Source organism: Lissotriton helveticus, chromosome 1_2 (genome assembly GCF_964261635.1).
Source record: "Lissotriton helveticus chromosome 1_2, aLisHel1.1, whole genome shotgun sequence".
NCBI lineage: Eukaryota > Metazoa > Chordata > Amphibia > Caudata > Salamandridae > Lissotriton > Lissotriton helveticus.
Window position 1 is genome coordinate 437,421,424 of NC_136058.1, and position 25,998 is coordinate 437,447,421.

The 25,998-nt window shown below is 44.2% G+C and overlaps 1 protein-coding gene across 1 annotated transcript in view; it reads left to right on the plus strand.

Annotated features, from left to right (window-relative positions):
* Positions 1–1,808: 1,808 nt before the first annotated feature.
* Positions 1,809–25,998, plus strand: part of LOC144807666 (uncharacterized) — a 218,305-nt gene continuing 194,115 nt past the window's right edge. Inside the window, 1 exon segment of the mRNA XM_078673299.1 lies at positions 1,809–3,380. Coding sequence (XP_078529425.1) covers positions 2,061–3,380 — 1,320 coding nt within the window. The 5' untranslated portion in view covers positions 1,809–2,060.

The following is a 25,998-nucleotide window of genomic DNA, read 5'->3' on the forward strand; positions in this document are numbered from 1 at the left end:
TATGTGTTAGATGCGGAAGAACTGTCTTAATGATCTACGGAGCTTAGAAAATACAGACTTTCCGGGCCAGAACCGGGTGCTGTAAGCTGCACTAGTTTCAGGGAGATGGACAGATGTTATGGCGATAGGAAACCCTGACAAACCACAATAATGTTCCACTCTTCCAGGTTAGACGAAACCAAAAATGCTTGAACCAAGGGAGCTGTTGAAAGTGTCAAAGGTGACCTATGAACAGCAAGGTAAAGACAGGAGTTGGTATTTGAGATAATCTTAAGTGAATAGGAAAGAAATGAGAAGTGTGTGAATGGAGTTACTTTCGTTGTATACTTCGTAAAGAGTTACTGGAAATTTTGCAACCCCGCCTGGTCCATCTCTTTTTCTAAACTCTATTGTTGTTTGAATGAAATCTTGACCGTATGCATCTATCTTAAGCAAAACTTTAAGCACTTGGGTGCTCTGAGCACCCTTACTTTGCTAAGTTACTCTGTGAACACTGTTAAATCACCTCGTTTTCAGACATAAATAAGATGTCACCTGATCACCAGAACTTTTAGTTAAATATGTGTGTATAATGAAAAATTCCCTACCAAGTTTCAAAGGCGGTCAAGAAGAAGGGGACGATTTACTAAGATTTTGCTTCACAAAAGTGGCACAAAACAGTACAAAATCTTTTTTTCCTAATTTTTTTTCCAGCAAATACCGTAAAAGTAATGTGAAGCATTGCATTGCACTGCTTCGCGTTACTTTGCACCATGGGGCCTGCCACTGGTGGGGCATGGGCGTTCCCGTGCAACCACCCATTATTTCTCACGCTAAACCCAATTTACTAAATACAGTAGATTGGGTTTAGCGTGAGAAAACTGCGCCCTTTTAAACTAGGCGGTTGGAAGGAGAAATGCTTTCATTTCTCCTTCCTTTTCTGACTTTGCATGCATGCTGCACTGTGCAACAATCATACAAAGTTGGAAAAGGTTTCCCTCATGTCTAGGCATCGTATTTTGTACAGGAAAGGTCTCCTTCCTGTACAAAAACTATGCTCGACTCACAGAGCCACACACCCTAGGGCTCTGGTGCTAAGGTGTGTGCATGGCGCAGGGCTGCTGTAATCAGTGCCAGCGCAAGGGAAAGGGGAGGAGAGAGCCATATCTTTGAAAATATGGTGCTCTCCTGCTCCCTCCCTGTCGCGCAACGCAGTGCAGCCTCGCAGGGGGAGGCCTGCGCTGCATTGCGTGGAGATTTGGTAAATCTCCCCAGAAATGTCTTTTACAACCAGTTAAACATTGTGAATTCTCATTCCATTTTGTTTCAATTTAGTAATTTTAAATATCTTTACATCCAACAGAAAACAAGCCTTGAATGTATGAATTGACCATCAATAATGAAGCGAATGCTGTAAATCTTCAATATTTGCAGAAATATTGAGCTACAGTATTCAGGAAAACCTCAGCGCAGTCGGCGACAGAGGAACCTGCACACAAACTGACAGATCCCGGATCAAGCATCAAGGGCAGTTCAGTGATTGTAAGAGGCTGAGCTGTGCACCTCAACGCCACAAGACGAAGAAATGACCTTATGAAAATTAAGGCAACAACAATAACAAACCGCCTCCTGTATAAACAAGTGTCCAACACCAGCTTTGATCCTGGGATCGGTATGATGTGATTACCTCAGTGCTCTATTTTATAAAATGATGACAAGCCATCATTCCGTGCTCTAGGAGAATTGTAAACTCTTTCTGGCCAAACCACAGTAACCAGAGAAGAGCACAACAGAGCGGAGCCAGACAACTGTCGGGTAAAGGAAAGAGGAGTTCTTATATCTACAATACAACAGACTGTCTCGATTTGCACCGCCCAGAAGGAAGATACATCTTTACCCGCACTCGTGCATAGCCATAATCCAATCTAAAGGCACAATCGCCTACAAAGAAACATTCTACGTATTAGGAGTGTGGCAAATATTTGGTGGCTATTGTATTTTATTGTTAAAACAGAAATCAAACATGCAAAATACTGTGCACATATAAAGTGTGTGAGAAAAACACAAGTGCTTTATTAGCCATGTCGGCCCATCAGGAAATGCAGTCAAGGGATGTAGACAAATATATACCCGACCCACAAACACTAACCAAGAAAGAAGAATCATACACATGCAGCAAGAGCTTTAGTTTGACATCACTACGCACGGTTCATCAGCACACGTACACAGGACAAAAACCATTCAAGTGCAGTGAATGTGTCAAGAGCTTTAGTAGGTTATCAAAACTACATAGACACCAGCGAACACACACAGGGGAAAAGCCATACCTTTGCATTGAATGTGGGAAGAGCTTTAGTCAGTTATCAAGCCTTCAAAGTCATCAGAGAACACACACAGGGGAAAAACCATTCAAGTGCAGTGAATGTGCAAAGTGCTTTAGTGAGTTATCAAGCCTTCAAAGTCATCAGCGAACACACACAGGGGAAAAACCATTCAAGTGCAGTGAATGTGCAAAGTGCTTTAGTGAGTTATCAAGCCTTCAAAGTCATCAGCGAACACACACAGGGGAAAAACCATTCAAGTGCTGTGAATGTGCAAAGTGCTTTAGTGAGTTATCAAGCCTTCAAAGTCATCAGCGAACACACACAGGGGAAAAACCATTCAAGTGCAGTGAATGTGCAAAGTGCTTTAGTGAGTTATCAAGCCTTCAAAGACATCAGCGAACACACACAGGGGAAAAACCATTCAAGTGCAGTGAATGTGCAAAGTGCTTTAGTCAGTTATCAACCCTTCAAAGACATCAGCGAACACACACAGGGGAAAAACCATTCAAGTGCAGTGAATGTGTGAAGAGCTTTAGTCGATTATCATACCTTCAAAGTCATCAACGAACACACACGGGGGAAAAACCATTCAAGTGCAGTGAATGTGCAAAGTGCTTTAGTCAGTTATCAGACCTAAACAGTCATCAGCGAACACACACTGGGGAAAAACCCTATCATTGTAGTGAATGTGACAGTAGTTTTCGCTTCTCTTCAGCATTAAGGTATCATCTGCGAACTCACACAGGAAAAAAACCATTCAAGTGCAATGAATGTCTAAAGAGCTTTAGTCAATTATCAGTGCTACAAAGTCATCAGCGAACACACACAGGGGAAAAACCATTGAAGTGCAGTGAATGTGCAAAGTGCTTCAGTAAGTCATCACACCTACAAAATCATCAGCGAACACACACAGGAGAAAAGCCATTTAAATGCTGTGAATGTGGGAAGAGCTTTAGTAAATTAGAAAATCTAGAAACACATCATCGAACTGACACAGGGGAAAAACGATATATTTGCAATGAATGTGAAAGCATTTTTTGTCGTTACTCAACATTAAGGATTCATCAGCGAACACACATAGGGGAATAGCCATTCAAGTGCAATGAATGTGCAAAGTGCTTTAGTCACTTATCAAACCTCTAAACACATCAGCGAATGCACACTGGCGAAAAACCCTATAATTGAAGTGAATGTGACAGTAGTTTTCACTTCTCGTCAGCATTAAGGTATCATCAACAAACTCACACAGGGGAAAAATAATTCAAGTTCTATGAATGTGGGAAGAGTTTTAGTCGATTATCAGAGCTACAAAGCCATCAGCGAACACACACGGGGGAAAACAGAAGGGCACTGAAAGTGAGAAGGGCTTTTATCAATGTTCGATCCCACACAACCCTCTGTGAATACACTGCTTCATTTAACTCAATGGAAATAATCCTATCGATGCAGAGACCCCGAAAAGATTTTAAGAACATCAAAAATAATATTGACCCATCGGAGGACATAGACAAGAGCTGAACAGTGCAGTTATTATGAGAGGAATGAATTACAGAAAAAGATTAAATTCAAATTATGTGGGACATTGAAATACCAGATTATAGAAGACTGGACTAGCAGTAAAGAAGAAAAGCAGATAACAGTATTTGCAGAATTAAAAAAGTGTTTGTATTCGTGATTGTTCACTTCTGTACACATAGCAAAGCATTATGATGTATCAGGACACACAATGGGAGACGAGCACATTGTGGACTAAAAGGAAAGGAACATTCTTGATTTCTATTTGGTGAAGAAGAGATACAAAGAAAAACATTCAATTGCATCTGATCACACTACCTGTAAAAGCAACACTGAAATATACTGGGACTAACAGCGGTACTTTCAGCTAACTTGTAAACCCACCGCATCCAGAGTGGACATGTTGTCAGGGCTCTGGAGATGGAAGCTTCATTGGTAAAATGTATGTATTACTATTAACAAATGCCGCAGCAGTAGATGTGATGAACTAAAGCGAAGCAACGGTGTTCAAGAAATAACCTATTTTTAGATATAAAAGAGAATATACCTTGTTTTTAAGTAATGTTTGCTGCACCTTTTACACACTGTTATCGGTTGATGGATCAGCTTGTGCCTCAGGCCTTATAACACAGTGTGACGCGTGGCTCCTCTCAAGCTTGGCTTTCTCTATTCATTTGGTGACTTGCCATACTCTACTTTTTACCAGAATTGAGCCACTGTAAGCAGCAGACTCTGAATAATTTGGTGAAATAGTGAAATCTCACATCAAAAGCATATATGTCTCAGGACAATCAGTTGCACTCCCAGCAACTCGTCTTCCACACTGATTGTCCCTTGGTCTCAAATGTTCTGAAGGATTTGTTTTATGAATGCCAGAAGTGAAAGTGACATTCATGAAGCTAAAGCTAACAGGAGTGTGTGGGAGATAGAGAGGGGGAGAGATAAAGAGAGCGAGAGAAACAAAGAAAGGGGGATAAAAAGAGAGAAATGGAAGGGGGGAACAGCAAGTGATCTTTATTCACCTAAAAATAGAAGAAGCAGCCGAATACATGTCAATGTGTGACATCACCAGAAAAAACGGGAAGAATACCTGTGAATTTGTATATTTATTTTTAATAGCTATAGACCCATGTCATGCCAATAAACAGGGCACAAGGAAGGAAAATAGTGAAGGAGCCCATTATCATATGCAAATCACAATGACGTCACATGTGGTGCGTCACAAGAAGTGATGTCAGGCCCTTATAACAATTTTCACATGAAAAGTCGACGACCTGATTTAAAAACAAGAAACATAAAATAATGTAAAAAGATTTTGGTATCCGTTTTTATACATCATGTGTTTTTCCCACTATCAGTTTGTAACTAAACTCGGAAATGACTAAGGGCCAGATGTAGATAAATATATTTTACCGACTCATAAATACCGAATGTTACAGATTCGGTATTTATGAATCGGTAAAATATAAGGAGGGAGATGTAGGTAAATCCAGATGTGGATTTACCGAATCTGTAAAAGTCGGTATTTACCGATTCGGTAAATACCGACCGGTAATGCCCATTCATTCCTATGGGCTTTGAAGCCCATAGGAATGAATGGGCATTACCGAATCGTTATTTACCGAATCGGTAAATACCGAATTTCACAAGGGTGCAGGGGGTGTCACTTTGACACCCTCTAGCACCCCCAAAACAGGTTCGGGTGCCATCTGGCAGGCATACCTGCCCTAAGGGCAGGTCTGCCTGTCATATGGCACAGGTGTGCATGCACACATGTGCATGCACACCGGAATCGGTATTTTACCATCAAATTGAATTTGATGGTAAAATACCGATTTGGTAAGGCTTGTGGGACTCAGAAGAGTCCCACCTACATATCAAATTTACCGAATCGGTAATAATACCGATTCGGTATTTTACAGAATCGTTAATTTACCGATCGGTAAATTTACCGATTCTGTTAAAATATGCCCCCTACATCTCAAATTCCATTTACCGGTCAGTAACGGCCGAATTCGGCCGTTACCGACCGGTAAATGCCTACCTACATCTGGCCCTGAAAGTGTAAATATTTTTAAACCGATATGTGGAACTTGGAAATTACATTTTTAAACAGATTTTAGTGAATAAATAAAATGTGCTTTAAATTTGCGTTTGTTTCCTGATGTTGTTCTTTATCCAGCCCCTAAGCCCCAAAGTGTTTCATATTTACGGTGTATTAAGCAATAGAAAGGCTAATTTTGTCTAGATCTCTATTCCTCTCTTGCATCACTCACACAAAAAATAAAAGGGACTAATGGGCTCTGTTCCGGTCTGGCATGCTCAAACCGGCATGCCGGACCAGAACAGAGCCCATTAGTAGGAGTTTTGCCGACGTCTGTCCGTGGTAATAAACACAGTGGAGCTGGTAAAGTTTTTTACGGATAGAACCTTGGCGAAAGGATGCACAACATATACAGCCATTTGAGTCTACTCCTATTTGTGCAAAAGAAATTACACAAAAAGGCCTGTTATAGAACAATAATTCGCTTCCCTGCACAGACAGTACACTGTTCCAATATTTGGAGGCATTGCTAAAGGCTGCACGAAGGCTGTTCGAATTGTCATACTTGAAATTATTTCTCCACTGGCTTGGTAGCTACAGATTAACCCATTTTGGTTTGTTGTTTGAGATTCATTTTATAACAAGGATTGGTCCTGAAGAAGGTGGTGTTGCCACTGAAACGTGCATAGACCAACACATCACCCATGAGGAACGGCCCCTGAGAGGCAGTGACATCACAAACAACTGATGTTTAAGACCTTCCAGTAGTGAACTGTTTGCTCTTTAGGCATTTGTGGGACCCGTCATAGGGTTGAAACTCTTCTTCTTTTAGCTATGAATGAGAGTGTATGAGTGTCTGCACTGCCACACAGGTATTGACTAACTCCTCACTTCAACGTTAGTACTCTCACACGTATGGTGTAGGGACACATATGTTCGCGACTATCATTTTACAAGGCTGGACTTCTGTCAGTTGCATCTATGGCAGTCTTCCCCTTCTGGGCTCATGTGCTTTAATTCCCTTTTAGAGCTATTGTGTATGACTTGTCTCTTCCCTATAAATTGTGGTTCCCATTACATCTGTTCCCCTACTCAGCTTGTCATTGATTATGTGTAATGTTCAAGAGTCTCTCCTCTCATTTTCTCCATTGTACTACATATAGAATTTTGCAATTAGTGTGTTTGTGTTAAGAATTAACATGTAATTTTGCTCAAGTATATTTATTTACATTGCATTTCATGTTCCCACCTTTTGATGTCACCCCAACACCAATATTCACCACTTGTTAGTATTGTTTCTCATTATCATTCCACAATGGTTCTTTTGCTCTCTCCCTTGTGCAGTCACGATTTTTACGCCACGGGGCCTGTCTCCATACTAAGTCACATTTACATTTGTCTGTCCACTTTTCTTCCTAGGGTTTCCACGTGCTATTGGTGGTCTCGATATACATTTCCCCATTGTTGTGTTTATCTTGGTTTTTGCAACAACTAATTCTATGATTTTCTATTATTTTACTATATGTTTGGTATCTTCCCCAGCCCTGAAGAAGTCACGGGTTACTTCCCTTATGTGACAAAACACCTGTTGGCTGGTTGTTTTTCTTTGTTGTATTATTAAATACATTTGCATATTATACTGGTGTCGACCACAGATATTCGTACAATACGAGACATTTCAACCATTGTTATAACCTTATTACGTGTGCCCAGGACTGTGCTTTCAGTATGTGCATATACTCTGAGCAAACGAGATATGCAGTCAATTTTATTCTAGCTAAGAGCGGTGGTGCTTGCACAATAATAGGAGAGCAGTGTGTGGTCGGTATCACGAATAAGGAAAGGAATATCACTCAGCATATTTTAGACATTTTGTAAAATGTTCGAGGAATGGAGAGCGGTTATTTGAGTTGGTCTTTATTTGGTGGTTGGGGTTGGATTCTAGAAAAGGTGATATATTTAATTGTTCTTTTAATTTGTTGCTGTGTCTTGATTCACTGTCTTCCCTTATGCTGTTCATACTGTGCTACATATTTCTCTCCCAAAAGGATTTCAGTTCATGATATTAATTCAACTATAATGCTTCAAAAGGAGCTTGATACTATTATGCAAATAGATGAGTGTTTTTGGTTCAACTACTTCTCTTGCAGGTTCTGTTCCTCATGTTACTCGTACTACTGATGTTTAGTGTCATTTTCTTCCACTCGTTTGCTATGCATATATACATATATTTGTACTTGACATGTTATCGCCTGTATTCATCTATTGTCTCTACTTCTAGAATTGTAACAACCTTTACCTGATAGCAAGAATAAAGATGTCCGTGTTAGCTAATAAATGCTAAAAGGAGGGTCTGTTAGAGTTGAAATGTATTACTCCCATATTACTCGTATTTTACCTGATATTATGGTAGCATTTAAGTAGCTATTTCGTAATATATTCTTGCTGTATGCATATGCAATTAATAAGTAGAGATGTTACGTTAGGTAGGTTGACATCTGTTCCACCATTTTAGCTTTCGAAGACGCCATTTTGTATTATAATCCAAACTTTTACTTGAAACCTTTACCAGAAATGGTCCTTGGTAAGTTTTGTTTCTCAAAGGTTGAATCTTGCTTGTTAATGCATGCTTTTTCTGTTACATAGAGGCCTTCTCCCACCTGTCTAGTGGGGAGGATAAGATAGATGACCTTGGGCAGTAGATAACTTGTGCCAGGCTGTGGAATCGAAATGTATGTTCTGTACCCCCATTGTATTATGACGGCTACCAGTGTTTTTCCATAATAGGCGGGTCTTTGTGGGCTCCGCAACATACATAATGTAACTTTATGACTATAAGGGTCAGTCCCTCGTCAGCCATCATAGGAGGATGGTCAGATTGATTTCCAGTGCAGGGTACTTTGTGAATAAACTAGTTTGCTTCCATTCTCTACTGTGTCATTAAAGTTTAGGCCGAGAGTGACCCGATGGCCCTAGTTGGGTCACTTCCTTCACAACATTTGCTCTTTTCTTTTTACTGGTCTCCACCTCCGTCCATGGCATTCATTCTTCAAAGTGCAGAGCCAGGTTTCTGATTGGCAGTGCTTTAAAGGGAACTACAGAACTGCGGGTACTCACTCTCCAGAGTACCTGCTTGCTACTCAGAAGTGCCGTACTCTCCCATTACAGGTATCCTACCGATACTGGGCAGTGCAGGTGCTCTCCCTTGTGAATGGAAGAGGTGCAGGTGCTGTCCCTTGTGAATGAAGAAGTGCAGGTGTCTACCATGTAAATGAAGGAATTGCAGGTTCTGTCCCTTGTGAATGAAAGAAGTACAGGTGCTGTCCCCTGTGAATGAAAGAAGTACAGGTGTGGTCCCTTGTGAAAGAAGTTCAGGTGTGGTCCCTTGTGAATGAAAGAAGTGCAGGTGCTGTCCCATGTGAATGAAAGAAGTGCAGGTGCTGTCCCCTGTGAATGAAAGAAGTACAGGTGCTGCACCCTAGGAATGAAAGAAGTGCAGAAGCTGTCCCCTGTGTATGAAAGAAGTGCAGGTGCTCTCCCTCGTGAATGAAAGAAGTGCAGGTGCTGTCCCCTGTGAATGAAAGAAGTGCAGGTGCTGTCCCCTGTGAATGAAAGAAGTGCAGGTGCTGCCCCTTGTGAATGAAAGAAGTTCAGGTGCTGCCCCTTGTGAATGAAAGAAGTTCAGGTGCTTTCCCTTGTGAATGTAAGAAGTGCAGGTGTGTCCCTTGTGAGTGCAGTGGTAAGTAGTGCCCAAATAAAAATTAGCTAAAAGTCACAACACCAGCATTCAGCCTGAACAAGATTTAAAACAACGAACCTCTTCACCTCCCGGCTTTCCGCCTCAAGAAAGAAGATTCCAAGCAGTGAGAAATCATTTATGGCACCTTATATCCACATATTTATCTTACATTGCCTCACATAGCACTCTTTCAGTTCAATTCTCTAATGAAGTTCGAAAACCTCTGTGATTTACTAGTTGTTGTTGTTTATTTAAACACATACTGTTTTTATTCCCTTAGATATTTACCCTTACTGTAACTTGATATTTATATTTCTTACCATTGTTTTTTATGCATATAGAATTGTTTTCTATGTGTAATTCTTTTTACTTAAAGCTATTATAGAGTTCAGATTATAGTAGTATGGATATTCTTCCTTTCCTTACCCCCTTCCTCTCCCCTTTTTAGGTTTTCTTTACCTTCCCTTTCCTCCCCTTTCTCTTTTTTTATATTTCTCATATATATCTGATTGCTTGTATATAACGTTCTTTGAATGTAACAAATACTTCGTTTTTATATATATTGCATAATTTTGAACTTTGCTAATAAACTCATATATTAAACTTAAAAAAAAAACAAGGGCCCGTCCTTTACATGCTATCATATAAAATGTGTTAATGGGTAAAATTCAATCTTGTTCAAATTAAGGGATCGAGGATGTTGGTAGGACCCGTTACGGAAGTGGCAGGTGCTGCCAGGGCACAAGTCCTATGAAAAGAAGTGGGGGGACTCACCAAGTTAGACACTATGCAAGTGACATCATGACGCACATGACGTCTCTACGTAGGGCTATAAAACAAATAAAATAGTGCTATTTGAATTATTTGTGTAAATACTGGGACAGACCACCCCATATGAGTTTTACAGTGTCTGCACTTCTACACAGGAACAGAACAAAGGCAAAAACAATCCTCTCTGAAGTACCTGTGAAGAGATAGCAAGCTGTGTGCCTGTGTTTCCCTTCAGTGGTATTTACATATGTGTGACGTTCCAGGCCGCCTCCAGTCAAGAGATTCAAACAAAAGGACGCCTGATGGCCCCTTAACTTCGGCATGGCTGGAGGTAAAAAAAAGCAAGGATTGGCATAGCCAATAGGTCGCCTTTGGGACCTTATAAGTGTTTAGCCACGCAACAGTTGATGTTGTTGCTCCAAGGATATTGTGCTGCATAACTGAATACTTGTAAGGTCCTAAAAGCGAGACCTATTGGCTATGCCAATGCTTCTTAAAGAGTTAACTACTCTTTCGTATAGCTGACAACCATATTTTTATTAGTTCCTACTTTACTTTACTTTTGTTAGTTTGCTGTAGTAGTTTCATAACTACCCGCCCTCGACGAGTACACTCTTCTTGTGTACCAACTGTAAGCATTCCACAATTTATTCCTGGATTATGCCATCCACATAGGAACAACTCCCTTCTAAGAGTGGCCCATTGTGGACTCATGCAGGGAAGCAAGATGGCGGTCGGCTGAGGCAACCGCTTGCAGCTACTCACACCTAGACCAGTTGGGTCCCCCCTGTCATTAGCCCCCCGCAGCATGTGAATAATGTTATCGGACATATTGGAGAACTTGCTGAGGCTTTTAAATAAAAAGACAGGCAATTCTGTCCCTGCATGTAAGATCGCGACAGGACAGCAGGAGCTACTACTGGCATGCACAAAGCTGTACAGCGCTCTGACTTACCCCAATTGCTGCCGTCTGGGGGTGCACTCATCAACTAGGATGAAGCTAAAAAACTCAGCGGTGACCGAGGAAGAGCGACCCAGCACATGAACAGCCCTACAGCAGATGGGATAGCCGCACGTGTCGTGGTGGAGATGGGAGCTGGAGCGGAGACAACGACTTGGCAACATGGATGTCGAGGCCAGACAACAGCCTGGAAGGAAGATGCTCTATACGCAAATGATGCCATAATAATGGATTTAACCCCAATTGGACTGCAAAGACGACTTGGTGAGCTAATTAGGTACACAGAGGATTATTATCTAAAAATACATATTTTAAAAAGCAAAGTTATGATTTTTTGTGATAAAGGATGTGAGGTCAGAAAAAATTAGAATTGGTTCCTGGAAAAGAGAAATTGGAAGTAGTAAAATTGTATCCATATTTAGGAAAAATATATATTTGCTCTAGAGAGGAATTGGAAGGGAGGAGCTGCGCCCCAGCAGGGCCTCACCGGTCCCATGATTGCTTATCTGTTCAGAGGCCCTGTATTGCGGCCTGGACTAGGTCCTGGGACTGGGACCGTGCAGATGCAGGAGCCCCAAGACGAGAACAGAACTAGTGGACACCGGGAGAAGCATGATGAGAAGCAGGATGAGAGGGGTGAGCCTTCCCAAATAGACTCTACAGCTAGGAGCAGGGGGAGCAAAAGAGAGCATGAATGAGCAGAATAGGGGTATATGTAACTACCTCAGCAGCAAAGATCTTGGCGATACTGCCCAAAGTGAAAATATAGTAAACAATGCTGCAGAAGGTTGGTTTCGAAGATCCCTTTAAAAACTCTCTGCAAAGCTGGAAAACCCCAGCACGGGAAGCCTGTATTGCAGACCTTGTTGCCACCGCACTTCCCTGGGCCACAGGACTACAGTGCCCAGCATCCCTTGGGGCCAACGACGGCAGCAGAGCGTGCAAGAAGGTTCCTAAATTTGCAGCAGGGCTCCTGCAGGGCAGGAAGCCCATTTTGCAGACCTTGTTGTCACCACACTTCCTTGGGCCACAGGACTACAGTGCCCAGCATCTCTTGGGGCAGACGATGGGAGCAGAGCGCACCAGGCAGGGCTCCCACAGCACCTGAAGCCCATTTGACAGACCTTGCTGCCACCGCACTTCCCTAGGCCACAGGACTACAGTGCCCAGCATCCCTTGGCGCCGACGACAGCAGCAGAGCGCGTCAGGAGGCGTTTACATTTGAGGCAGGGTTCCAGAAGTGTGGGAAGCCCATTTTGCAGCCCTTGTTATGTTATGTTATGTTATTTTTTTTTTGTATAGCGCAACGGTTACTCAAAAAGAGTGTCCCGGCGCTTTAGGTAAGGAGAACTGATTCGCAATAACATAACACAGTAAAAAGAGAGTACAAAACAAACAGGTAAAAAAGGAACTGCTGGGAGGCCTACTGGGTAAACAACCAGGTTTTAAGACCTCTCCTAAAGTCAAGAAGACTAGTAGCCCCCCGAAGTGGGAGCGGAAGCGAGTTCCACATCTGTGGAGCCAGCAAATGTATAGGCATAAGCTGAAAGAACGGCCGCCCAGGCGCGCTCTCTTAACTCGAGGGACAACCGCCAGGAGTAGAGATTCTGACCTCAGAGAGCGAGCCGGATGGTAAAAGGCCAGTTTCTTTTGGAGATGCTTTGCTCCCACAGCGTGGAGAGCCTTGTAGGCCAAAGTCATAGCCTTAAAGGCGATCCGTTTGCGAATGGGTAGCCAGTGCAGCGTCAGCAATAGACCCGAGACGCTGGCACGTCTGTTTAGACCAAAAATGGCCCTGGCCGCCGCATTCTGCGCAACTTGAAGCCGCTGCAACAGGTACTCTGGTAGGCCCAGGTAAAGAATGTTGGCATAATCCAACCTGGAGCCTACCAGAGCCTGCACAGTCAGCTTCCTGTGCTCCTCCGACAAAAGAGGCAAGAACCTCCGCAGCATCTTTAATAGACCGAAACAAGTGCCGGTCACCCCAAGGATCTGGGCTTTCATCGTCAGCCCCTTGTCCATCTTAACCCCCAAGTTCTTAGCCATAGGGGAAGAACAGGACGGAGGGAACATATCGATGGGCCACCAGGCCTGCCAGCTGGGCTCCGAGTCGCACCCAAAAAAGAGTACCTCGGACTTATCGGAATTGCACTTGAGGCTGTTCAGTTGGAACCATGTGAACACAGCCCCAAGGCAATTCCGGATACTCTCCCCGTCAAAGTCTGCCCCTCTCTCGCAAGAAAAGAGGAGCTGGGTGTCGTCGGCATACGACACGATCCGGGCACCAAACGACTCCGCCACCGCCGCCAAAGGGGTCATGAAGATGTTAAAGAGGGTCGGGCTCAATATAGAGCCCTGAGGGACTCCGACTCCCAAAGGCGGCATCACGGCGGTGTCAGGCGATGTCCAGACCGTTTGCCGGCGGCCAGCTAGAAAGGACGAAAACCAGCTAAGCACCGTCCCCCGAAGGCCAATCTCATAGAGTCTTGCGAGAAGGCCATCATGGGGGACGGTGTCAAAAGCCGCCGACAAGTCCAACAACACCAAAATGACTTTGCGCCCGGTATCCAACACCCCTTTGATGGTTTCAGAAACCTCAAGGAGCGCGGTCTCGGTGCTACGGTTTGAGCGGAAGCCGGACTGGGTGTCATGTAAGATCTCGTGGGTCTTCCGATGTAATGGTCCGAGGAGAAATAAATTCTCTGACTATGGTAAAAATCTCCTTGCAGGAGTTAGAGGCCGCTTCAATTCTCCCCGCAAGATAGGCTTTTTTTTCAAGGCGGATATCCCGGTGGTAAGCCTTAACCACATCCTTGTAGGCCAACCTGTCCATGCTATCATAGTGTGCCCGCCAGGCCCTTTCGGCTACCTTACACTGCTGCCGCTTAGCCCACAGTGCAGTGGTGAACCAAGGGGCCGAAACCCGCTTTGATGTCAAGCGGGGGGGCAACACCGGGGCCAGGTCATTAAGCCTATCGGAAAGCCATGCTTGCAGGGACTCCAAATCTCTCTCCAGCTCACCGGAGAGAAGACAGGGATGATCCAAAGCAGCCTGAGCTAGCATCTCAGGGGTCACTCTGTTGAATGCTCTGAACGCTCGTCCCCGTTGCTGTGGGACAGGAATGGACGACCTGGCAGTGCCACTGATTGCAAATTTGGCAAGCCAATGATCAGACCACAGAACCGGGAGAGTCTCTTTCACCACCAAAGGAGATGTAGAAAAGACCTGGTCAAGCGTATGCCCCTTAACGTGAGTCGGCCCCTGCAAATAAGGAATAAGACCCAGCGGGATCATGGCCTCGGAAAGCTTTATAGCAGCGGGGTCAGACGGATCGTCCATCCGAAAGTTAAAGTCCCCTGCTACTATACAGTGTTCTGCTCTCAGGGCCAGTCCCAGCAACACCGAGTCGAGGTCTGCAAAGAACGTTCCGGGCGGACCAGGGGGTCGATAGACCAGAAGTCCCTTCACTGATTGGTGCGGCGCTAGCGTGATTGAAAAGGCAAGCGATTCCGAGCCGCGGATGTCCTCCGTAGGCAAGACGGTACACATCGTGCCCTTCTTCACCACCAGTGCGACCCCTCCGCCCCTTCCCTTGGCTCTATCCTTCCTGAAGATGTTATAATCAGGCGGAATTGCCATCGCCACGTCAGGGTTAGAGGACTCTCCCCACCAAGTCTCGGTCAACATTAAACAGAGCGGCTTCTCTGTATCGAGAAGCTCGAAGATGTCTTGCGCATGACTGCACGCCGATCTGGTGTTTAGCAGCATGCAGGAATACTCTGCGCCAGCTATGTTACTAATGGGGGCAGATGACAGCGCCCGGTTGGGACGCCAGCCACAACAAGGGCAACGAGACTTACCTCTGTGGCGGACAGGGAAGACAGAGCAGCAGCGGCTCTCCCGATGATTTAGAGAGCACAGCTCCTCGAACGTATAGCGCACAATAGGTGCATCAGCTTTGCACATGCTGGAATAGCAAAGCCCCACCCGCCGACCGAAACGCCTCCGGGACGCTGACGGGCGCAGACGGGCAGGACTCTGGCTTCACTCAGGCGCGAGTCAGGCGCCTCCGCTGCGCGTCACCGCTGCGCGAGGGGGCGAGCTTTAAGTGCAGCCTCCTCGTTCTCCACACGGAGAACTAGAGCGCTGAGTCAGGTGGCGCGCTGCAAGGCGGCAGCCCCAATATGGCGGCCCAAACTTCCTGACCACAATAATGATGCCGGTGATAGCGCTCCGCTTCTGCAAGCGGTGGGGGGCACAATTATAGTGCAAGAATGTGGGCGCTACCGCGCTGTTTAAAAACCAGGTGAGAAATCACTTTTTAACACACATACAAAAACGAGTAATTATTAGCATTTAAAAGCGCTGCGCGCCTACTGCAGCCTAGAGAAGAAGGCGCCAAAGCGAATAGAGGTGTCTCCTTACCGAAAGGTCGAGCAGCTCCCACCAGCTCGCCTTAAGTGCAGCCTCCTCGTTCTCCACATGGAGAACTAGAGCGCTGAGTCAGGTGGCGCGCTGCAAGGCAGCAGCCCCAATATGGCGGCCCAAACTTCCTGACCACAATAATGATGCCGGTGATAGCGCTCCACTTCTGCAAGCGGTGGGGGGCACAATTATAGTGCAAGAATGTGGGCGCTACCGCGCTGTTTAAAAACCAGGTGAGAAATCACTTTTTAACACACATACAAAAACGAGTAATTATTAGCATTTAAAAGCGCTGCGCGCCTACTGCAGCCTAGAGAAGAAGGCGCCAAAGCGAATAGAGGTGTCTCCTTACCTTGTTGCCACTGCACTTCTCTGGGCCACAAGACTGCAGTGCCCAGCATCCCTTGGGGTTGACGACGGCAGCAGAGTGCACCAGGAGGTGTTTAAATTTGTGGCAGGGCTCCCGCAGCGCGTGAAGCCCATTTTGCAGACCTTGTTGGAAACGCACTTCCCTAGGCCACAGGACTACAGTGCCCAGCATCCCTTGTGACCCACAATGGCAGCAGAAAGCGCCAGGAGGCGCTGAAATTCGCTCCAGGGCTCCCGCAGGGCGGGAAGTCCATTTTGCAGACCTCGTTGCAACTACACTACCCTGGGCCAAAGGACTACAGTGCCCAGTATCCCTTGGGGCCGATGACGGCAGCAGAGTGAGCCAGGAGGCGCTTAAATTTGCGGCAGGGCTCCCGCAGCGCAGGACATGCATGGATGGGCCCGTCTGCGCCCATCAGAGGCTGGGCTTGCCCACACCCCTGAAACCTGCAACTGAAGGCTTACCCCACACGCTAAGGGTACTGTGACTGACTTTGACTTCCACCAAGCTATAAAACAGATCCCCTAATAGTGGTCAGCTAGTTATTCTTGGTCTTTTTCTCTCATCTTCTTGCGCTCCTGCTTAACTATGGGGAAAAGGAAAGTAATTGAGGGGGGGCTGGGAGGCGCACTAAAGAAAAAGACTAGGAAACAGACTCTGAATCCTAGCCCTGGGCTTGAGAGGGACTGGGAACGTTGGGGGAATGTGGTGGACCGAATAGAATCCATACTATCTGATTGTGAGAACTTGCTTACGACATCAATACCATCTACTATTACATCTGCTCCCTTCCCGAGGGCCCCCCAAACCTCCACCTCCTCTACAGCTGCATCTGTTACTCCAGGCTTGGCAGTATACCAAGCCTATTCAAAAAGGTAGTTAGCAAGAAACGGCTGGCGAAAGTCACTGAAGATATGAGGCACAGGGTCAGACTGATTTGCATATGGCCATGTTTGAACTGGGGTGGTGGAGTGAGCTAAAGAATGATGATGGATTAAACTCAGATCAGTTGCCTGGTGGTGAGTGTTTGATTTGCTCCAACGCTCCGCGCATCGTCCCCTTTGGTATCACACTGAAGATATCGAGGCGTTCCCTACCGACTCCCCGGGCATTCATAGCGAAGCCCAAGGTGGGATTTTAGTAAACCTACCTTGAGCAATAGAATTGCATCCCTCGAAGAACAACCAGTTACGTCAGACACACCCATTCACAAGGAGAGCTCGCGACCTATGGGCATAGCCCCTGGTGGGATGGATACGACTCTTCACCTCGGTGGTTGCAGGGTGACGAATACTGAAACAATACCAACTAACCTAGAACTTCAGAGGGAAATTCTAGCCCTAAAAGAAACAATAGGGGCTTGCACCACCCACATTTCCAAATTACATCTCATTAGAGAAGATCGCAGTAGCCCAGAGACATTACTATCCACTTACCTTGACTCACTTTCGCTATCCAAGAAAAGGGCTCCTTTTCTCAAGTTCAGGCTAGGCACGCTATCGGGAAATTCCTAGCTCCAATCCTGGCCAAAGGGTTACGGCCAGAGAGATGGGACGTGGGACTATTCTCTAGATGGCCAAGAAACTTTAAAGGATTTTATGTTTCTCTCTGTCAAGTCTTTAGCCCCCCGAAGGTGCTACCTCAGCCCCAGTTCTTAAAATACTGTATGAGGAGCTGTAAGGATACCCTTCCACTGTGGTATAGAACTGATCAGTCAGAGATCTATCAGGCTGTAGCTTCTTATATATATATATATATATATATATATATATATATATATATATATATATATTACGTTTCACCACACGCTAACAAGCGTGAAAATGCACTCGAAATCCAGTAAATGTTCACCATCCAATTATACCATCCAACAAAGTTCGTGGGTATATATCATTTTATTCCAGCATGGAACACAGTTCATGGAACTAAACCCCCAACGCGTTTCAGCGACAACTCGCCTTGGTCACGGGTGAGTAGTGTTAGCAAATTAAACATTTAAATAAAGTTTTCAAACCTTCGTGTATAAACATAAACAAAGGACAATGTGCATGAAGTAAAACACAGCGGCCATCTTGGCATGGTCAAGTACTAATGATAATGTGCCAAAGTAAAAGACATAGCCATTCGACTGTCTAACTCTTGCAATGATATATGCTGTCACCTCTAGCAAAATATCAACAATATAGAATAGTGTGTCAAATACCCACACCATAACAGATCGGAATATTACTTGTCCCAAGTGGGGAAAGAAACCTTTCTAATTGTGCAAAAATCATGAAAAAATCCTGAAAGAATCCATGCTGCCATGTTCATACAATCACATTCAAGGCAGCACGAAGCACATATAATAGACAAGTGCATATTGGTGACAATGAGAAATCGGGCTGTGAGGGCCCCCATACCCCAGTGGGGGAGGGTCTACCTACTAGGTCCCAAGGGAATCATGGAAACAGATTAGGTCACACAGTTTCTAAGGTCAATCATAGTCAAGAAATAGTCAAAATTATATATAAAACCAAAATCATGATGATGTGTCCTTAAGTCCCAAGTGGGAAATTATGAACATGACCCCATGGGTTGATCACATCTTCTGCCCGGTCTATTCTCCACAGATATGTGTCACCTATAGAGAAACAAGAACGGCACATCAGGACTGCTAATGCCATGTACAAGCGGCCTTCAAAAAAATGTGTAAAAAGAAACAAATACAATATGAAGTGATTTAAAAACAGTAGAATCATTGCTAGGAGTTTGAGAAAACAACTGACGTGATATATACATATGTACATCATTATAGGCAGACCATTGTATAGTTTACTCTCCCAAATACCATTTAAGTTCTTCTTCAGAATTTAGCCCTCCTGGGATGCGTGTATCGAGGTCAAGAATATATTTGCTCTCCAATTGACGCAACCTGCGTATTCTGTCGCCACCCCTCCTCATGTTTGGAATTCTATCAATCACAAAGAATTTCAATAGGTTGCGGTTGCCCTTGTGTTTTTCTTCAAAGTGACGGGCGACCGGCGAGCTTTGGTCCCTATTGTCGATCGCCCTCATGTGCTCAAGAATACGTTTTTTCGCAGGGAACATAGTGCTCCCTAAATACTTTTTGGCACATGGACATACCAGCACATATATCACATGATCAGAGAGGCAGTTAAGGTGTTGTGTAATCGGTTTTTCCCTGTCTTCTATAGGATAATAGACTGATTTGACGTTGCTGCTGAACTTACAAGCTTTACACTTCATACAAGTGAAAAAGCCCTTTATCTCATGAGTCTTCCTAGATGTAATATTAACCTCATTTCTGCTCAGCTTGTCCTTAAGAGAATCAGCCTTCAGATAGGTAATGCTTGGGTTACTACCTAAAACCTCGGTAAGTGTCTGTTCAGTGAGTAACACATTCCAGTTTTTTTTTAAGCTTTTCTGTATCTGCCACGAACTGGCATGGTAAGTAGAGATAAATCTGATAACCTCCTGTTCTTCAGGTTTATCGGTCTTAGGTACCAGTAGCGACTCATGGCTGATGGTGCTAGCCTTCACAAAAGCCGCTTCAATCACCTGTGGATTATAACCACGTTCCCTGAAACGTTCTTTCATTATGTCTCCTTCTCTTAAAAAATCCTCATCTCTGCAAATCACTTAATCTCCCTATGCCTAACAAAAATGAATGTGTCCTTGTGTAACGAAACTGGTGCTATGTAAAGTGCTCTGATACCTGATATCTTTGGGCCAAGTTTGCGCTATATAAAACTCTAAAAAATAAAAAAAATTGTTCGACTGGGTTAAGCTAACTTCTTAAGTACTTTTGAGTTAACATCAGGGTACTGGTAGATTGAACTCACCCAAGGAGGAATATCGAAGTCAGCATTTTCAACACCTGAGGACCGTTTTCAATTTAAGATAATGACCTTTGGTTTGTAAAATGGCCTGCCACTTTCCAAGGGTTGATGAATCGAGTTCTTTCAGGACTGGACAACTGTAGTGCAGCATATATGGATGATATTGCTGTATTTAGTTTCATCCCGGAAGGATCACCTGGTCCACCTAAGGGAAGTTTCAAAAGGCCAGTAAGTTACAGATAGGGCCGATTTCTGTAGTCTACGTGGGCCACCTTGTAGGTGGAGGCCAAGTGCAACCTCTAAACCCAAGATCCAGATCATTGCGGAGTGGGAGGCTTTCAAGACCCAGACACAAGTCAGGTTTTTTCCTGGCTTTTCTGGGTACTATAGGAGGTTTGTGAAGGGGTATGAGACCATTGTGGCACCACTCACTGTAGTTACCTCCAAAAAGCAGACTAAGAAGGTCATCTGGAACACAGGATGCCAAAAGTCTTTTGACACCCTAAAGGAGGTTATGTGCTCCGAACCTGTCTCCTGAAGGCACCGGAGTATGGAAAGGAGTTTATTGTCCAAAACAGCATTTATGAACATTGGATTGGGGCAGTGTTGCCACAAACAAATGATGACGGCCATGATCAAGCAGTTGCCAATATTAGAAGGTGACTCCTCACTAGAAAGCAGAGTTGGAGTACAATTAAAGGGGAAGCCTTTGCAGTAGTTTGGTCCATGAAGAAGCTGAGACCCTACCTGTTGGGGACGCACTTCAAGGTTCACACCTACCACAGGCCTCTTCGAGGGCTGATGCAGATGAGAGGAGAGGCCCCCACATTTCTGAGGTGGTTCTTTTCCCTAAAAGGGTATGGACTTCACAGTGGTATACAGACCAGACGGCCTTTCCATGTCCTTACATGGGAATAGATTAGTTGCTCATCACCTTATGGCTGGGGATGCGGGGGTCATGTAAGAAAGTGCCCTTTTCCTGTGGTCACCCCCACACGTTTTGCTCCAATGCTGAAAGTTATGACTCTGAAAGTGCACTGGAGCTTGCCGCCCAGGCCCCAGGGCCAGGGCTTTCTCCCTAAACATGATGAAGCACATTGGTACTCCCAACTGCAAGGACATTAACCCCCCTACAAGTCCCTAGTAAAGTGGTACCAAGAGTACCCAGGGCATAGGTATTAAAGGGGTCACCAGGGCCTGAAGCGCTATTTCTGTCCTCCTGAGTGACCAGAGTAAATAGTTGACCGCAGGCCTGCCATTACAGACTGCAGAAACTGTGCAAACTGATCCAACTCAACCTTGCCCTCACAATGAGTCACATAGTCAAAGCACGATCTTGAATATATGTCAGTACCCCCTAGGGTAGGCCTCCTCAGCCCAGGAGGTAGGGTGCAGTATATTAAAGGGGTGGACATATAAATGTAAGTTTATATGTCCCAATAGTAGCCCTTTCCATTAAGGACTACTACAAGTGATCAGCAGTCCATAGAATAAAATGGGCTGGCACCAGGGCACACTCAAGGTTGCCAGCTCCATTCAGGTACCACTGAATATGATCATGTTTGGTATCAAACGAAGTGCCTGCTCGGGTTTGATGTGGAATGCACCTTAGTGTTTGCCCACCTGGTAGCCCCAGCATTTCCTGTGCTCTGACTGGCAGCGTGCAGCTGCTACAGCCAAGACAGGAATCTGACCTCCTGCCAGGCAGTGTGAACACTCTCAAGAGCCAGAAATAAAGGCTGAGCTGGGAAGGAGGTGACACATCCCACCCTGACAGGATGGCTAGTGAAGTGCCACATCAAGATGATGAGCTTCAAAGCATGCACCATCACTGATATGCATGCAGGCTAACTTCCAAAGGGGAAAGCCACCCCGCCACCCGAGGCACATTTGCACCCAGCCATTTGGGAAATGTAATTGGTCAAGAGGCATACACCCCTGAAGTTTAGCAACACCCCTAGTGTGGGCTACCTAGTCTGTACAGCCAAGGAACGTTCCTGCCATTTTTAGAAGTGGAAGGATACAGGGTTCTGGGTAGAAAAGGGGACACCCCCAGATGTGGTCTCCTGAGGGGCAGATCTGCTGGAGTAAGTAGCCAATTGACCGCTTGCACCTTCATTTAGCATCTATAGGACACCTCTGACACCAGAACCTCAGATCAGTTAAGAATGCAAAGAAGGTCAAACAAAAGAACAGAGTTTGAGACAAAAGAAGCTGCACAAACCAAAGGCAGGATACTCTGCACCTGTGACAACGCTCACAAAACTGCACAAATATGACTCATCCTGGACTAAAGCCTTGCTCCCCAGTCAGGAGGACCCCTTTGAGAGCCAAAAACACCTACAGCCTGCCTTGGACTAGTGGTACTAGTCCCCGGCAACCACAGGTACAATTAACATCCCAGAAGCAAAGAATCTTTGGCTATTGGGTCCTCTGAGGGATTGCCCAAAAGTAAATGGTCCAGGGCATTGTGGGAAACGTAGTCCTGACCTCCCACAAGTTTTAGGCAGCTACCATTTCCCTGCGGTCCTTCAGACGTCAAAGCATCATCTTTCTAACCTTACCAGTACCAAGGAATGTTGGTGACCAGTCTGGTTCCACCATTTTTACTCGATGCTGCAGCAAGAGGGAACCATGTAGCACCTTCAACGGACCACAGCAGTTAGTCCTGGCCCCTTGATATACCTCTGTAAAATAATTGTTGTCCAGAGATATTCATTTTTGATTTGTGTTTTTGTATCATTAAAGAAGTAATTTAACTAGACATTGCTAATCCGGGCTGAATTTTTCTGGACATTTTAAAAAATGGCGGACGTGTTGCAGTGATGCTCTAATATTTCAGGAATCTTGATACCTATATACTTAATTTTGTTGTCAAACATAGGTTTTGGGGACAAGTAGTCTTATAGAGACAGAAAATAACTCCTGGAGCAACTGTGATGTGATTTTCTTAAACATATGTATGCATTTATTGGGGAATTTTGGGAAATGAAAAATATAAATTGAATTGAGTTGAATATTCCTTGTATGGTCTTTTTTTATTTCATTCGGCCACAACAACATTACGTTATTCAATATTGTACACTATCTTGTACATAATTTGCTAGTGGACCATATTGTTGCATGCGCCATACGTTACACAGGTCCTGTTGCCTACCTTGGGTTACTCCATTAGTTTATAATGGCTTAGGCTGTCTAAAGCCTACCCTGGGATCACATATTTACACACTATAGCTCTAGTGACTTGGAGTGGACACCTCATTAAAATTTGTAAAGTACTTACAAATGTGCTTATTGTCACCTGTAACAACCTACGGTACGAACCTGTTCATTACTTCCTGTGGCTCTTTACTTGTTTATCATTATTCACAATGCAAAACATCACACCACCTCCATTCTATATCAACATGCCAGGGGAACCCCCAATATTATGGAGTAAATGGAAAACTCTGTTTGATAATTATCTCACTGTGTGTGGTCCAAATGTGAATATTGACAGGAAAATAGCATTATTGACACGCTGCCTCGGAGCGGAGGGGCAGGAGGTTCTAGCAATGCCTATCAGAACTGAGCATGAGGCAGTAGTTTAACATGCTTATGAAATATGTGTTAAAAATTGGAAAACATTGTTTGCCAAGAATAAGCACCGTCCTGGATAGATATCGTTTTGGTAAAAGAAGTCAGAAAGAGGGTGAGAGTATAGAAGAATTTGTTTCTGATCTAAGAAGACTCGCAGTGATGTGTACGTTTTGGTGTTTCATTAGATGAACTCATCTGTGACCAGTTTCTGTTCAATTGTATTATAGCTAGGATACATGAAGAGTTACGGCTCAAGGATGACCCCCCCCCCCTTTTAATAAAGTGTTAAAGGTTTCAAAGCAAGTGGAATACATGTTGCCCAGTGTAAAAGCAAAATCTGAGAACAAAAGCAGTTCACTTGAAAATAAGAGGGAGGTAAATGTTGTGAAAGAGAAGAAGGAAATAATTAAAATCAATGCCCAGAGCTTCAAAGAGCAGTGCTTCAGGTGTGGTATAACAGGCCATTTGGCTAACTGGAGAGAATGCCCAGAATGAAAGGCTGTGTCTAAGGGTTGTGGCAAAAGGGGCATTATGTTGCATTTTGAAGGTACAAAATGAGAAAAGATATAAAAGTCCCATAGTATCTGAAATATGTGATGAAATAGTCTTGCAAATGAATGAGTCAGGTGAAGGTAGTCCCAAGGATATTGTAGATGCAATGTTTAATTCTTGCTCCAGACTAACCATTATTTCTGACCAGTATTCAGATACAAGTTCAAAGATAGAGCCCGGTTCAATAACATGGACATACAACCTGGTGGGTGTGGGGGCCAACACACCATGAAAGGCTACTTTTTGGAAAATATTCGGGACTGTGGAAAGAAAACCCTAAGCAAAGTGTACTTGTCTAAGTAAGGTGAAAACATTTTAGGATGGCAGTCCAGAAAATCTTAGGTGTAGCTCTTGACCCTAATGCCTCACTACAAATCCAAGTTCAAGCGATCAAAGAAAACTGTTTTGTATATGTGTCCAGAAGTATTTAGCAGAAAATTAGGATGCCTCAAATCATGCATCCACAAAATTAAGTTAAAACCTAATGCAACCCCTGTTGTATCCAAGGTATGTAGACTACCAGTGAAAGTAAAAAGATTTGGTGAGAACTTTAACTTGAGAAATTATGTGAACAGAATGTCATTGAGCCAGTCGAAGCCACAGAGTTGTTAGCTCCCATTGTGGGAGCACGAAAGCTGACAGCAAGGTGAGATTGTGCGTATATTTAAAAGCACTGAACAAGGAAATAGTGTTTGAAAGATTTCGCCTACCCACGATTTATGAAATGTTCACAGCCTTAATGGGAGCAAACGGTTTTCAACCCTCGATTTGGCATCACCCTATTACCAAATAAGGTTGCATCCTGAGTCACAAGACCTCACTGACTTAATCACACCCATAGGCGCTTCCAGGTTCAAACGTATGCCTTTTGGGCTGGTATCTGCAGCATCAGTGTCCCAGAGAGCAATTTCATCAATGCTCAAAGACATTACAGGAGTATCTATTACGAGGAAGATGTATAAGTATGTGGGGCAACCAAAACAGAACACGATGAGAGGACTGTGAAAATACTAGAGAAATGTGAAAGTTTTGGAATCACAGTAAAAGCAGCCAAGTTCAAATTTGCATGTGAATAAATAACTTATGTGGGGCACAAGATCTCCAGGAAAGGCGCTGAACCAAAGGATGACCTGGATAAACTCTAGCATAAACCTAGCCGTTCGAACCAACAAAGATAAACTACGGTCATTCCTTGGCATGGTAGAGTTTTACAATAAATTCCTAAGAAATTTCACAAACAGAACATTCCAAATGAGGTAGCTAATTAAATTACCTCACCTTGCCCAACAATAACCAAATCCACTCTGTCTCTCATGTTTACAGTGTTTCTTTATTATGGATTTCAGTAGCGTTTCTCAGGGTTTTCCAAAACTATGTTTTTCCAGTGTTTACAAAACATGTTTTTGAAGTGATTGCTATAAAGTACATATCTGATTTAAAGGAGATGTAGAGTCTTTCCATTTTGCTGTGTATTCAATGGATCTATGTAAGACCCTTAAGGATAGAAAGTCTGTGTATTGCACGGTTACTCACAGGCACATCTCATTACCCCTCACACGCACTCAGGGCCTGATTACGATCTTGGCAGATGGGTTACTCCATCACAAACAAGAAGGATATCCTGTTCGCCAAATTACAATTCTATTATATCCCATGGAATTGTAATTTGGCGGACTGGATATCTGTCACGGTTGTGACAGAGTAACCTTGTCTGCCAATTTAGTAATACGGCCCTCAGTCTGGTTTATAGGACTGGTTGTGGATTAATAAAGAAAGAGTGCTATATTCAAATGTTTTGATAAAGAACTTCATGGACGCAGTTAAGGGGCCACTCACCTAATCCTTACTATTATGACACTTCAGGAGTGGAACGTTGGCAGAGAACTGCACGGTACC